Source organism: Ictalurus furcatus, chromosome 20 (genome assembly GCF_023375685.1).
Source record: "Ictalurus furcatus strain D&B chromosome 20, Billie_1.0, whole genome shotgun sequence".
In the NCBI taxonomy this organism is placed as follows: Eukaryota; Metazoa; Chordata; class Actinopteri; order Siluriformes; family Ictaluridae; genus Ictalurus; species Ictalurus furcatus.
In genome coordinates, this window is record NC_071274.1 from 15,909,665 (window position 1) to 15,924,847 (window position 15,183).

Consider the following 15,183-nt stretch of genomic DNA (forward strand, 5'->3'; position numbering starts at 1 on the left):
GAGATTATAGCCAGAGTCAAAATGTTCACTACAAAAAAGCTCACAGATGCCCGGTATAAAGATTATGATGATATTTAGGAAAATATAGATGTAAATGAAGACGAAGCAGGAGAGGAAGCAGAAGAAGGAAAAGAAGAAGGATACAAAATAGCCTAAATCTACTACACAGTTGATTACACAAAGTCTTATCTGCGCCAGCTTTCATAAAATGCACATTTTGCTATAATGCACCACAGCAGTGAGATTATTCATTTACCCTACTTGTTTTGTTTTTTAAAAAAATCTTTCAAAAACATTTGTTTTTGATTCTGTATTTTTTATTTTATTTTTTTCTTGTTGGACAAATAATAAAAAACAAGCAACAACTCAGTAAAAATGTCAAATGTTTTTCCATTATGTAGACTGTGTATACAGGATATTGTTTGTGTACCTGATGTGAGCATGTATGTGATAATAAAGCATTATTTTAAAACTGATGATAAATTATCATAAGCCAAATTTCATTTGTATTTAAATGTAAAGGTTTGCTTGTAATACTAGCCTAGAGAGAGAGAGAGAGAGAGAGAGAGAGAGAGAGAGAGAGAGAATTAATTCTGCAAATGGCTAGGTTTATTTAGGTAACCCTATTGTGTAAGTTAACTCGTCCACATTATGAAAATGTAAATCAAATTAAAATATCAAATAAGCAAAGCTATTTATACAGTATTACAACAGTCTTTTTAGTAGTCTTTTTTTTACGTCTTTATACGACCCCAATCGTGTCAAATGCATCATGGGAATGTAGTGTTTTCGCCCAATTGGCTTTAAATGTATTACCTCGAACGAGCAGAATGGCTGGTTAAAAAAAACAAAAAACTACAAATCCTTTCAGTCTCGGCGAACAAAGCGTGACGTCAGATGTTTGATTATGTGTAATGAATTATGGGAATTGTGTTTCCAGTGTTAACATTTCTAAAAATGAAGATAACCGTTGTGAACCACAATGCCCAGAATCCCATGCGCACACGGTAAACAATGAGGCGTCAAACAAGACCGACGCCATTTTGATTGTAGCCTTAAAATGGCAGAAAACGCAGAGGAGAGGCGGAGGTTCACGGAGGTTTTAGAGTTTAAACGCGAAGGGAAAGTTATGTTTTGGTGTTTCCACGCATTCTGAGCGTTAAGAGAGACTGGGCGAGGCGAATGCGGGGAAAATGGATATAACGACTGCGGTGTTTAACGCGGCGAGGGACGGTAAACTGAAACTTATCCAGAAGTTGCTGAGCAACAAAACTCCGGAGGAGTTAGAGGCGCTCGCCGAGGAGAAGACGCAGGGGGGCACGCCGCTCCTGGTCGCCTCCCGGTACGGACATTTGGAAGTGGTAAATTACTTACTTGAATATTGTAAAGCGAACGTAGAGCTCGGGGGTTCGGTTAATTTTGACGGAGAGACGATTGAAGGAGCTCCTCCGCTCTGGGCGGCTTCAGCCGCGGGGCATTTACCGGTTGTGAAAACTCTTTTAAAGCACGGCGCGTCTGTGAATAACACGACCCTCACTAACTCCACTCCTCTGCGCGCTGCCTGCTTCGATGGACACCTGGAAATCGTGCGTTATCTTGTCGAACATCACGCCGACATGGAGGTCGCGAACCGCCACGGACACACATGCCTGATGATCTCGTGCTATAAAGGGCACCGAGAAATCGCCAAGTTTCTACTCGAGCGCGGCGCTGACGTGAACCGCAAGAGCGTGAAAGGCAACACTGCGCTGCATGACTGCGCCGAGTCTGGAAGTCTGGAGATCATGAAAATGCTGCTTAAATGCAAAGCCAGGATGGAGAGAGATGGCTATGGTATGACTCCGCTGCTGGCTGCAAGCGTTACCGGGCACACTAACATCGTCGAGTACCTCGTTCACCAGCCCAGGGCGACGAGAGAGGAGTGCATCGATGCCCTGGAGCTCCTGGGTGCGACTTACGTAGACAAGAAGCGCGATCTGCTGGGCGCCATGCGCTTTTGGCGAAGAGCGATGGAGCTCCGACAAGCAGGAGGCAGAGCGGGCTTCCTGGCCAAACCTCCGCCTGGCCCACCCGTTCCAGCGTATGACTGCGCCCGAGAGGTGAACACGGCGGAGGAGCTGGAGGCCCTGATCACCGACCCGGACGAAATGCGGATGCAAGCGCTCCTGGTCCGAGAGCGCATCCTGGGCCCTTCGCACCCAGATACGTCTTACTACATTCGCTACCGCGGTGCTGTTTACGCTGACTCGGGAGACTTTGAGCGCTGTGTCAGTCTGTGGAAATATGCACTAGACATGCAGCAGAGCAACCTGGACCCGCTGAGCCCCATGACAGCCAGCAGCTTTTTGTCATTCGCCGAGCTTTTCAGTTTTGTCCTCCAAGACCGTGCGAAAGGTGCACCAGCCGCTCGCGTTGCCTTCCGTGACCTGATGGGGGTCCTGTCCAAGGGCGTGCGTGAGGTGGAGCGGGCCGTGGCACAGCGGGATAATCAGCCTGATGCGGCGCAGTTCACTAAAGCCCTGTCCATCATCCTCCACCTTGTGTTCTTGCTGGAGAAGCTGGAGTGCAGCCCGGCGCAGGAGCACCAGAAGAAGCAGAGCGTGTACCGGCTGCTCAAGCTGAACCCGAGGGGCCGGAATGGCTTCACGCCCCTGCACATGGCCATGGATAAGGACACGACGGCGGTGGGCCGTTACCCAGTCGGGCGTTTTCCATCTCTGCCCGTGGCTACGCTGCTGTTGGAGTGTGGTGCCGACGTAGACTCACGTGACTCGGACAACAACACACCGCTTCACGTGGCAGCCCGGAACGGCTGCCCCAAACTGATGACGCTGCTAGTGCACTCTGGAGCACACTTTGACGCAACCAATGCACAACGCAAGATGCCTTATGAGCTGTTAGAGGAGGCAGGTGGAACAAGGCATGCACTGCACCCTCTCAGCCACGTCACGCTGCAATGCCTGGCTGCCCGTGCTGTCGAGAGACACCGAGTACCCTACAAGGGGCTCGTCTCAGAAGAAATGGAGGCCTTCATTGAGCTCCACTGATCTTACCTCAAAATCCTAATTTGATTCCAGGTTCAGATCACCACCTCTGTTTCTGAACCTGTCTTTGTCTCTTCTCTCCTGTCCTCTTGTCTCTACGTCAGGTCTCATCTGTTTCTGAGGATCGTCTAGATGAAACGGAGACCTTCGTGTCGCACTGACATTACCTCACCGTCCTCCCTGTCTTCCTGCTTTATCTGACAATTTGCCCCTCTCTTTTTCAGGCAGACTAAATCTTAAGCCTCCTCGCCACTTCCTCAGGCTTCATCTGAACCTCAGCAATAATCCCAAGCTAATAGTAACAAACAGGGAAAGATTTGTGCTTTCAGCAGTGTGCGCTCGTTCTTTTCCTCTCTGCATTGTAAGGGCTTGTTGAAGAAGTTAAAAAAAAATCCACAAGAACTGAGACTCTTTGATGCTCTGGAATACTATTTGAAGGGGAAGACTTTGTGTTTGATTCAGGCTTTATTTGTAATCTGCCTCTTTTTTTATGTTCCCTTTTATTCCTCTGCGAGCAGGAAATGAACAGTTTTTGCCAGTTTGTATTTGTGTATAAAGTTTAAGTGGTGACAGGGTGGATTAAGCCAAGGTTGAAAATCTGCATTATAAATGGCGACGATGCACCTCGCTGACTGGCCGTATGTGTGTACGAGAATGAAGTGTGGTTAGTTTAGTTCTTTGTTTCCTTTTTTTTTTGCCTTTTTTTTGGCATGCTCATTTTGTAATGCAAGAGCAGCACTCGCATCAGTATTGATAATCAGACATTTTGATCTGATTACTTTTTCATCAAATCCCATATACTTATGTTTCTATCCATTTGATGCATTTTGCTTCCAAAGCACCAAGTAAAATTTTCGTTAATGGTCAGAACAAGCATCGCTAATGTGGCTAGCAATGAATGAAAGCCACTGTTGCTGTGCTGATGAGGTCATGCTAACTGTGGACATAAACGTCCGTTTCTTCTTCGCCGCATCAGCGTGGTATGGGTGAATTACCCCCTTGTATAAGCGTAAGTGGGTGACTGTGGGTTCGCGGAAGATCTGCGGTATGCTTTGCACTTCGTTAACCACACGAGAGAGAAATCGGCCTCCGTGGCTGCTTCAGTCTTTGTAAAAGTCTTCTCGCATTTAGGACTTGGCACTTTACCCAGTACAAGATGTCTGGGGTAACCATCGATATCTATGCATTTTATCAGCAAGGGTGTTATATCAACAGATCTGGCAACCTGGGTCTGTTCGAAGTTGGACAGCGAGCTCAACATGTACGACTCCTATTGCAGTCTTATTTCTGATTGTCATTTCTTTTTATGATAACATGCTGGTTTCACTGTAAATCCTACTAGAATGAAAGCACTTTGAAACATGCTAACACTACTTAGCCTCTCAAGCAACGATCCTGTCTCAGGTGTGTCTCATCCTTGTGACAGGTATGATTAATTTAAGACAGTACAAATGGGTTTGGAGATGCCTGAATAAAATTCAAGTATCACATCCATCTGGGTTTTTGTGTGTGTGAGTGAAAGAGAGAGAGAGACAATGGATTTGGAGTTATTTTTATTTTTTTACATGCAATAACAGTCATTTGTATGCTGCTGCTTTGGTATGTTGCTATGCATTGGAAGGATTCCTGTTTGGCAACCTATATTCCTGTGGTACATTTCAAAACTATTTTGAGCTCATATCAGAAAACCATTCTGAAATAGACCAGTCAGGTTTTTTAAGCACTGATTGCATGTTTAAATTTCAGCTCAGTGTTATGTGGCACAGTATGTCCGAATTTGTTCCCTATGTACCATATAGTACATTATTTGCAACATTTTCCAGTGTGTTCATTCTCTAGGTAATGGGTAACATCTGCATCGTTTATGTGAACAATGCAAATGTTTATGTATGTTTATGCAGGTCATGGTGATGTATTTCCCGAGCACTCACTGGTAAGTGTCTGAATTCAGTCTGGTATATATCTTAGTGCTTGTGTGACGAAGTACTGGAACTGGTGGCTCTGTTATGGTGTGACATGGTTTAGGTTACACTTCAGGCACACACTATGACTGCAAATCAATACAAAGTCCTTCTGACTGACCACTTTACATGAAATTAAGATGAAACATTTCTCGCCCTGTGGGAGTGGTGTCTTCCTGGAGGAACCCGCCCACACCCACAGGGCGTGAGGGTCACGGAAAGGTTTTATGAGGATGGAAATGGTATAAATCACATGCTAAACAGGACCTTGAAAGTGACGAGCGTCGAGGGAGGCCTGGGGAAATTTTCAGTAGCAGAAACCTGGCCTTCATCCTAAGTCAATATCAAACCCTTTATCTCCAAGTTCCTAGAAGCTCATACTTAGGAATCACTGATTGAAAATCATAAATTTTCTTCTGTTAGGATCTAGGCCTCATAACAGTACTGAGACGGCACTGGTTAAAGTAGTAAATAACCTACTACTGGCCTCTGAGCTGGCTTGCTCAAAAGGGATCTAAATCTGAGCCTTGAATAAGAAAAAACTTAATTTAGTTGAATTAATATGGTCTTACGTATATCACAAATTTGGTAGAGCATTGGTTTGGCTGTATATAAAAATGTCACAGATGCGAAATTAGGTAGTGTAGGCCTATAAACAGCTGGCCACACCTGGGCCTTTAACCCTTCGACTGCTCAATTATATTTATCTCAGCTATAAGTCACTGGATAAGTGTCAGCCAAATGACTTAAATGTAAGTCTTGAAAAAACTGGGAATGAGCCATTCTGGGGGCCTAGAGAGCCAATTGTTCTGATTCACTTAAAAGAGGTTGGTAAAACATGTTTGATCGTGCATGTGTAGTTCATGTACATAACTTGAGATCAAGCATAGTACTATGGACATATTTGAACAGGATGAGGTAATGTAGTAATTAAATGAATAGTGAAGTAAATAAAGTATCGAACAATAGACAAAATGCTGGAAACAGTAATCAAATGAGTATAATGAAAATCACGTAAATCAAGTAATAAATATAAATGCAGATGCAGCGCTTTTGAGAAGCTGCTTTTAAAGGCGCTTTATAAAATAAAGTTTATTATTAGATGGAAATACATTAGGGGAGCATAATACCATCGCAGCCTCAGGATATTTTCTCTGTCTGAGTTTTCCTTCTGGGTTCTCCATTTTTCTCCTAACTCCAGAAACTGGAAGCGTGGTGTCCTGCCATGGACTGGTACCTCATTCATAGTGTATTCCCTCGTTCCTGCCTATTCCATTCTGAGTCCTGAGGTCCAAGATACCTTTACTCTGCACACTGAGTTTATGAACTAATACGTTTAATTTACATTCACAAAAGCCTGGTTATTATTTTAATGGCAGAGAAACTAAGAAATGGTGCAAGGCTGTGGAACTTTAGAGCGTGAAAATACTGTTGTGGGTAACTTTTCTTTTGGTTAATTAAGGTTGATAAGTGCTTTATTGTTCTTTGTGCACAGTTGTGTAATTGTTATTAGAAACAGAAAATGCTGTCAAACAATCAGAAGAGCGCATGAACTGGGAGACACTGGTGTGGGAAGCTACTCGGTTAATTAAGTTCCATAAATCGTTATTGTGTTTCAGCTTGGAGGATTTTGCCAGTTTTTCTGGCTTTCTGACAGATGTTTATTTTAGAAATTAAGGATGTGTGATGTGGGTAGACAGCTGGATTTATTTGTGCATGGTGCCTTGATTCCCAGAGGGCCTTAATATATTTGATTTAAAGAGGTGGAAGAGGGTCTTGGGCTGAAATGCTTGCAGCATATTTAGGATGAAGGATGCGTTTGGACTAAGTGCAGGCTATTAGTGTTAATGAATGAGCATGTTGGGAATGCACGTAGGCAATACGTGTAACTCTGCATGCTGACAGGAAACTGGGGCACTGTAAAAACGTATTTGGTGGGTTTTCTGATGAGAAAGTGGTCATAGGTCTCTATGATCAGCGAGGTTAAAGCAGACGCTGTAGTTTTAAACCTCAGGTCTTTGATTGCTGCAGTACACCTGACTAAACTCATTAGTTAGTGAACCAGAAAGTAATTTTCTCATTCCTTCTCTGCGTTTAATTTCAAGGCTGAGTTTAATTGAACGCGAGATCACTATTTATCAAACCTGCCTTATGTGATGTATTTCTCTCTCTTTTTTTCTCAATCGATGTAGTTAGTGTTTGCAAGGCTATTGCAGCATTGTTATTGTTTTAATACTTTTTAAATAATCAGTCCCTCCAGGATTTGATGATTTTGCGATCACGGAAAGTAACACAAAATCAAGCAAACTCCACAACATTCGGAGGAGCTTGCAATTGTTCTAAATTACCGCAAATTTTATAATAATACTTATATAAAAAATTAGCACTTTTAAAGCAGCTTCTCAAGGCACTTTACACAATAAGAATTTTTTTTTTTTTTTTTTTTTACAGATTTGATCCAAGACGTCATCACAACGCACATTCAGCCCAAGCCCTCTTTGATCCCCGTGTGTCAAACATGAGTACAGCTAAAACATCTCATTTACAGACAAATATCACTGCAAAAAGATGTGCAAAACAATTTTGTGTAATTGCAGTTTCGAGTAGTTTTCCACAAAAAAAGTGTAAAAAAAAAAAAAAAAAAACAACTCTGCAGGTTGCATTGCAAATTTTGAAAAAAGCCACAACGAAATCATGCATTTTTGGCCGCAACAATCAGGAAAACTGAAATCCTGTACGAACTGAATAATTCATTCAGCACAAACCCCCTAACATACAGACTCCATTCAAACTACTTTACTGCAAGAATTAAGAAATATATTTTTGGTTTTAATCATACTTATAATTTGAGATTTTCTTCATTCAAATACAGCGGTTGAATGTCTGTCTGTCACAACGTGCTTCAAAGCTGACCAATGAACAGCTCTGCCGTAAACACCATAGGTGCGCACAGAAGGGCTCACACTTTCTCCTTCACTCTTTTGTTCTCTTGTTTCTTTCTCTTTTCCTATTTTCTTTTTCCTCTTCATCTTTGTCTACTTATTTTTTTAAGGATGAATACTTTTTAATAATTAAATCTGCCTAACATACGGATTCCATTCAAACTGTGTTTCACAGACCATTTCTGCAAGAATTAAAGCCCTCTTGAAATAAAAATTGAAGTTTTGTGGCTTTTAGTGTGAATATGTTAGCCTTATGGTTATCTATAAGCTGGTGTGCTCCAAAACAATAACAAAATTTGCATTTAGAAAATATATGCATGCAAAATATAAGGTCTCTCTTTACCACCAATACGGATCAACAGTTTTGATGACATCATTCTGCACTTCAGCTTCTCATCAGATTTTCTGTCCAATCAAATGCTGTCTAGAAGCTAAAGCCTCTTGCTCCCAGAGTTATAAAAATCCTTGCTACTAACTGTCAAGTATGACTTAGTCAGGGCTGTGAGGTAAGCTAGATGCTATTGGCTGTTTTAAAAGTGGGAGGAGCCACTTGATATGTCCCACCCTGAGTTCCTGTTTCAGTTGAAATTAAGTTAACACATTGAATAACGCTGTGCATTTCAAGGGACTTCACAGCTTGTAAGGAATCTCTGCAGTTAATTTACTTTAGTGTATCATAAAATCTCTCTTTCTTTATTTATTTCCCTTTTCATTTCCTTCTGTTTTCTGTACTCGGTATCCTCTATGTCTTGTCCTATAACAACTTCTCACAACTCGCACCCACATCAGCTTTATCTTTCTTCTGACTTCACCCCATCTCTCTGAGTGAATGTGAGCACCTCCCTGTGTAACGTTTGTTGCATTAGATGTCGAAAGATGATCTTTCAACATCAGCTCTTAAGGTATAAATAGTGTGTGGTGAATGCTAGAGGGAATGTGTGTGTTCAGGAGGTGGTCTGCCTTGGTAATGATGGTGTTTCCTTGGCTATTTTAGGGTTCTATAGCCCCCCCCCCCCCCCCGGGCTGTCTTTTCCTGTAAGGCAACACTATACAGTTGAGTCAGTGATCAAATGTCTGGCCTCTCTTTCTCTTCAAGGGACTGGCTTTACTTTACTGCACATAACACCTAATCACCTGACTGTAGAGTATCCATTCAAAACTAAATTGGCTTAATTTTTAAAATTTGAATTCATTTTGATTTGTATAGCACTTTTACCAAATATAAATTGTTACAGAAATCTGGAGGTAGATTTATAGTTAGATCCCTAATGAGCAAATCAGTGGCAAGGAAAAACTCTCTGAGACAACATGAGGAAGAAACCTTGAGAGGAAGCGGACCAGAACCCATCCTCTTCTGGGTTACCCCAGACAATGGAATTATAAATCATTATTCTTCTACAACTGTATACTATAAAGTCAAACAACGAGATGTGGTGAAAGGATGTTCAGTTTTTACTGTATAAAATTACATTAGCCAATACGCTCTAATTTATCCAGTCAGAGTGGTTAGATGGGTATACGGTGCACACACAAACACAGCCATGTGGAAAAAATAGATATACACCAAGGAAATTTTATTTTATTTTTTTAACGTATTTGGACAAGCAAACATTTGATCCGCTTTGAAACAGTGCCTATTAATAAATGCGATGCACTCTATCAAATGAGACAGAAAATTGACATTTTGTAGTCATTTTCACAATTAAAATGAACAAAAAACCATCAAATCCAGATATTGAAGATTGGGTTCCAGTGATTAGAACCTGCTTAGGGAGTTCAGGTGGAACCTGTATTATTTATACCCCTCCCATATCTAGTGCCTTGTGTTCCCTTTGCTATTGAGGTGTGTGGTGTTATCATGCCAAGATCTAAAAAGTTCTGTAAGGCTTTCAGAAAAAAAAAGAGTGGATGCCTATGAGTCTGGCAAGGGATTTAAAAAGATCTCCAAATTATTTGAAATACATTATTCCACTGTAAAGAAAATTATCTACAAGTGGTGCAGATTTCAAACAACTGCCAATTTGTCCAGGACTGGCCGTCCCAGCAAATTCAGCTCAAGAGCAGATCGTCTGATGCAAAAAGAAGTCTCCAAGAACCCCAAAATTTCATCACAGGATCTGCTAATAAGTCTGGGAACTGTTGGTGTCAAAGTGCATGCTTCTACAATCAGAAAGAGATTGTACAAATTTGACCTGCATGGGAGGTGCACCAGGAAAAAGCCTTTGCTGTCTAAAAAGAACATTAAAACAAGTCTACAATTGCCGATGAGCATATAGACAAAGACCACGCCTTATGGAATAATCTGCTCTGGACAGACGAATCAAAGAGAGAGTTGTTTGGCCAGAATAACAGCAGACATGCTTGGTGCTGGCCAAAGACAGCTTTTCAGGAGAAGCACCTGTTATGGTTTGGTGTTGCTTCATTGCCTCAGGGAATGGACAGCTTGCATTCATTGATTTAACTATGAATTCTGCATCATGTCAAAGAGTGCTTGAAGATAATGTGAGGCCATCTGTCTGAAATGTCTTTCAACAGCATAATGATCCTTAGCACACTAGCTAATCCACCAAGGAATGGCTCTAAAAGAAGAACTTGAGGTTTATGGAATGGCCTAGTCAAAGCCCGGATTTGAATCCCATTGAAATGTTGTGGGGGGATTTGAAATGGTCAGTACATGCAAGAAAACCCTCAAACATCTTGCAACTGAAAGAATATTGCATGGAAGCATGTTCAAAAATTCCAGCAAGCCGATGTCCGAGACTGGTGGACAATTATGCAAAAGCCTACAAGAACTTATTTCTGCTAAAGGGGGCAATACTAGCTTCTGAGGCCATGGGCATGCTTACTTTTTTCCAGAGAACAACAAATTTATTGATATTTCTGTTGAATAAATGATAAACAAGCCTTTTTTCTTGTGGTTTTGTTCAACTTTATTAATAGGCACTGTTTCAAAGAGGATCAGATGTTTACTTGTCCAAATATGTCAAAAAAGCCAACAATTTCCATGGGCTACTTATTTTACCATCATATTTTACCAATACTTATTTTTTCACATGACTGTACTTGTGTATATTGTCTTGGTGATTAACTAGATGGTTCCCTCTAGATGGTAATGCTTGGTATTGAGGAAAGAGTTCAATCGTGGTTTCATCAGAATGTTACTCCTCATGGTGAGTACTAGAAATGCATTTGAACCCTTTCTAATGAGGATCTTCTGACTGTCCACGCAGCTGTAAAGGCCCGATCACGCCCCTGACTAACACCTTCTCCCCTACTTACTCACTTTGGCTGGACTCCAGCTCTAGAAAGAGTCTCAATGGTTCTAAACCTCTATTTAAGACTGCTGGAAGCCACTGTTTTTTGTGACCTTGATAGCTTAAAATGTTCTTTAGTGTCTTTTCCCAAATCTACATCTATGTCTAAATATCTATCATCTGAATAAAATGATGGAGAAATTGATTTTCATTTTTAATAAGCAGTAAGATGATAACAGATGATGGGATCGTTCCCAGTAAAACGTGTGAGGGTTGAAGGTAAAATTTATTTGGTTGAGCTGAATTAAGATCTCAGAGCTCCAGAGTACCTGGTTCAATCCTGAGCACAGGTTACTGTCTTTGTGGAGTTCTCACATGGGTTTCTTCTGGGTTCTCTTGTTTCCTTCCACCTCCCAAAACATTCCTGTATTGGCTTGGATACAGTAAATTGCCTCTGTGTCTGAATGTGGGTGTGCGTGGTGCCTTGCGATGAACTGGTGTCCCATCCAGGGTGTATTCCCACCTTATACCCAGCGTTACTGGGATAAGCTCCAGATCCACAAGAATAAAGAGGTTACTGAAGTTAAATTAATGAATGAATTAGGATTTATATCTTAATTGTCATATACAGGTGCATCTCAAAAAATTTGAACATCGAGGAAAAGTAAAATTTTTCTATAATTTAATTCAAAAACTGGAACTATCAAATATTATACATTCGTTACACATAAAGTGAAATATTTCAAGCCGTTTTTTGTTTTAATCTTGATGATTACTGCTAACAGCTCATGGAAATCAAAAATCCAGCATCTCAAAATATTAGAATAAAGAATTTATAATACAGAAATGTCGAGCTTCTGAAAAGTATACTAATTTATGCACTGAGTACTTGGATCGGGGCTTTAATCCTTTTGCACGAATTACTGCATCAATGCGGTGTGGCATGGAGCCTGTGGCACTGCTGAGGTGTTCTGGAAGCCCAGGTTGCTTTGATAGCCTTCAGCTCGTCTGTATTGTTGGGTCTGGTGTCTCTCATCGGTTCTCTATGGGGTTCGGGTCAGGCGAGTTGTCTGGCCAATCAAGTACAGTAATACCATGGTCAGCAAACCAGTTACTAGTAGTTTTGGCATTGTGGGCAGGTGCCAAGTCCTGCTGGAAAAGTAAATCAGCATCTCCATAAAGCTCGTCAGCAGATGGAAGCATGAAGTGCTCTAAAATCTCCTGGTAGACGCTGCATTGACTCTCAACTTGAGAAAACACAGTGGACCAACACCAGCAGATGACATGTCACCTCAAATCATCACTGACTGTGGAAACTTCACGCTGGACTTCAAGCAGCTTGGATTCTGTTCCTCTCCACTCTTCCTCCAGACTCCCAGACTCTGGAACCTTGATTTCCAAATGAAAGGCAAAATTTACTTTCATCTTCCCCATGATTGTGGTTGTGTACTGAACCAGACTGAAAGATTAAAGGCTCAGGAAACCTTTGCAGGTGTTTTGAGTTAATTAGCTGATTAGAGCTCTTCTCAGGTCGACATTTCTGTATTATAAAATCTTTACTCTAATATTTTGAGAATCTGGATTTTTGATGTCCATGACCTGTACGCTGTAGTCATCAAGATTAAAACAAACAAACAAAAAAAAAACCCAGATTGAAATATTTCACTTTATGTGTAATGAATCTAGAATATATGAAAATTCCACTTTTTGAATTAAATTACAGAGAAAAACGAACTTTTCCACGATATTCTAATTTTTTGAGATGGACCTCTATGCTTGATATGATTGCCTTCCATTTAAAAAAAAAAGGCATAAAATATTCTCATGTTTACACGTAGAAGACTGAGAACATCTGCCTGTCCTTTCTAGCTGCTCTGCTGTACAGGACCAGGGCTGGACAAAGTACTGAGAAATTATACTTAAGTGAATGTATAGATAATATAGTCAAAATTTTACTCAATAAAATGTGGACATATCCAGTCAAAAATATACTCAAGTGAAAGTAATAATTGCTACTTTAAAAATTATTCAAGCATTAAAAAGTTACTTATCTAAAACTGTCAGATGATTTTTGTTTTAAAGCAACTACACAGTTTGAATCTCTGTAAATTTGCAATGTTTACTATTAGCTAGAGTTTCACTTACTGCCTATGCTACTGGAATCTAGGCTGGAATCAATTTTTTTTTTTTTAATTAGATGGAGTTCATACTTTTCTCTGGAGGTAAAGGAGATGCCTCATTTTATATGAGTCTTTGCTTACTCCAGCAAATTGAAACATTTTACTGAGGTAGGGCCAGGCACGCTCATCCTCAAGTTCCACACTACAGTCCAGTGGCTTATCCACATTCAAACACACATACAGCTGTAGTGCTAAATACATTGTGTAGATCACGAGAAGGTCACGGCTGATGCGGAATTGGCATGAACCTTGATAGTTCCTTTGGTAGATCATGGATATTTTTTTTTATGTTGTTTTTTTATATTGATGAACTTAATTGGATACTAACCTGAAATGATTAGCGTAAATGAGAGAAGAAAAGACCTAAGGTCTAAATTACAAAGCAAGTAGTAAAAAGTAATTATTTTATTGGAAATGTATTTATAGTATAGTAATGATATTCAGTTACTCACGAATTTCCCACCCCTTGTAGAAGACCAAACTCCAAATCAACCTTTCCATTTTCATTATTTATATTTACATCATTATATTATATAAAGCTGCATTGTGTCTACTGGTCACCTTCCATGTACAGCGCCCTCCACTAATATTGGCACCCTTGGTAAATATGAGCAAAGAAGGCTGTGAAAAATTGTCTATATTGTTTAATCTTTTGTTCCAAAAATTCACAAAAATACTCTGCTCTCATGGATATCAAACAATTGGAAACACAGGTTTTTCTAAAAAGGAAATCTTTGTTAAATATTGATGTGCAACAATTATTGGAACCCCTATGAATTCATATGAGAAAAATATATTTGAAATACAACCCCAATTCTGAAAAAGTTGGCACAGTATGGAAAATGCGGGGGAAAAAAAGTAATTTGAAAATCAATTCATCCCATACTATATTGAAAGCACATTATTTGATGTTTTACTTTGTGAATTAAATTTATTTTTGAAAATATACATTCATTTCAAATCTAATGACTGCAACACCCAAAAAGTTGGGACAGTCAAATGTTTACCACTGTGTGACATCACCTTTTCTTTTAATAACATTTATTAAGCGTTTGGGCGCTGAGTGAAGACACCAGTTGGTTAAGTTTAGCAAGTGGAATTTTCCCCCATTCATCCATTATGCATTTCTTCAGCTGTGCAACTGTACAGGGCCTTTGTTGCCTGATTTTGCACTTCATAATGCACCACACATTCTGAATCAGAGACAGGTCAGGATTGCAGGCAGGCCATGCTAGCACCCGCACTCTCTGCTTACACAACCATGCGCTTGTAATCCGGGCAGAATGTGGTTTGGCGTTGTCCTGCTCTAGATGGCAGCATATGTTGCTCCAAAATGTGTACATATCTTTCTGCATTAATGATGCCCTCACAGATGTGCAAGTTAACCATGCCATGGGCACTGACACACCCCCATACCATGACAGACGCTGGCTTTCGGACCTGACGCTGATAACAGCTTTGATGGTCCTCTTTGTCCCGGAGAACATGACGGCTGTTTTGTCCAAAAGCTATTTGAAATGTTGACTCATCTGACACAAAACACCGTGCTACTGTCCATCTCACATGAGACCGAGCCCAGAGAAGTTGTCGGTGCTTCTGGACAGTGTTGATGTATGGCTTCTGCTTTGCATAGTAAAGCCTTAACCTGCATCTGTGTATGCAGCGGCGAATGGTGTTGACAGACAGAGGTTTACCAAAGTATTCCTGAGCCCATGTCAGGATATCCATTACAGACTCATGGCTGTTTTAAAGACAGTGACGTCTGAGGGATCGGATATCATAACAAAAGGTAAGACCAAGGA

The 15,183-nt window shown here is 40.7% G+C and overlaps 1 protein-coding gene across 1 annotated transcript; it reads left to right on the forward strand.

Moving 5' to 3' along the window:
• Positions 1-1,046: 1,046 nt before the first annotated feature.
• On the forward strand, positions 1,047-7,776 carry fem1a (fem-1 homolog a). Its single transcript, XM_053651803.1, has one exon. It carries the CDS (start codon positions 1,194-1,196, stop codon positions 3,045-3,047), a length of 1,854 nt encoding a protein of 617 aa, XP_053507778.1. The 5' UTR covers positions 1,047-1,193; the 3' UTR covers positions 3,048-7,776.
• The last annotated feature ends 7,407 nt before the right edge of the window (positions 7,777-15,183 follow it).

Bases quoted from the DNA above. Each gene is read 5' to 3' on its own strand.
- fem1a (XM_053651803.1), top strand. From the start codon at position 1,194: ATGGATATAACGACTGCGGTGTTTAACGCGGCGAGGGACGGTAAACTG.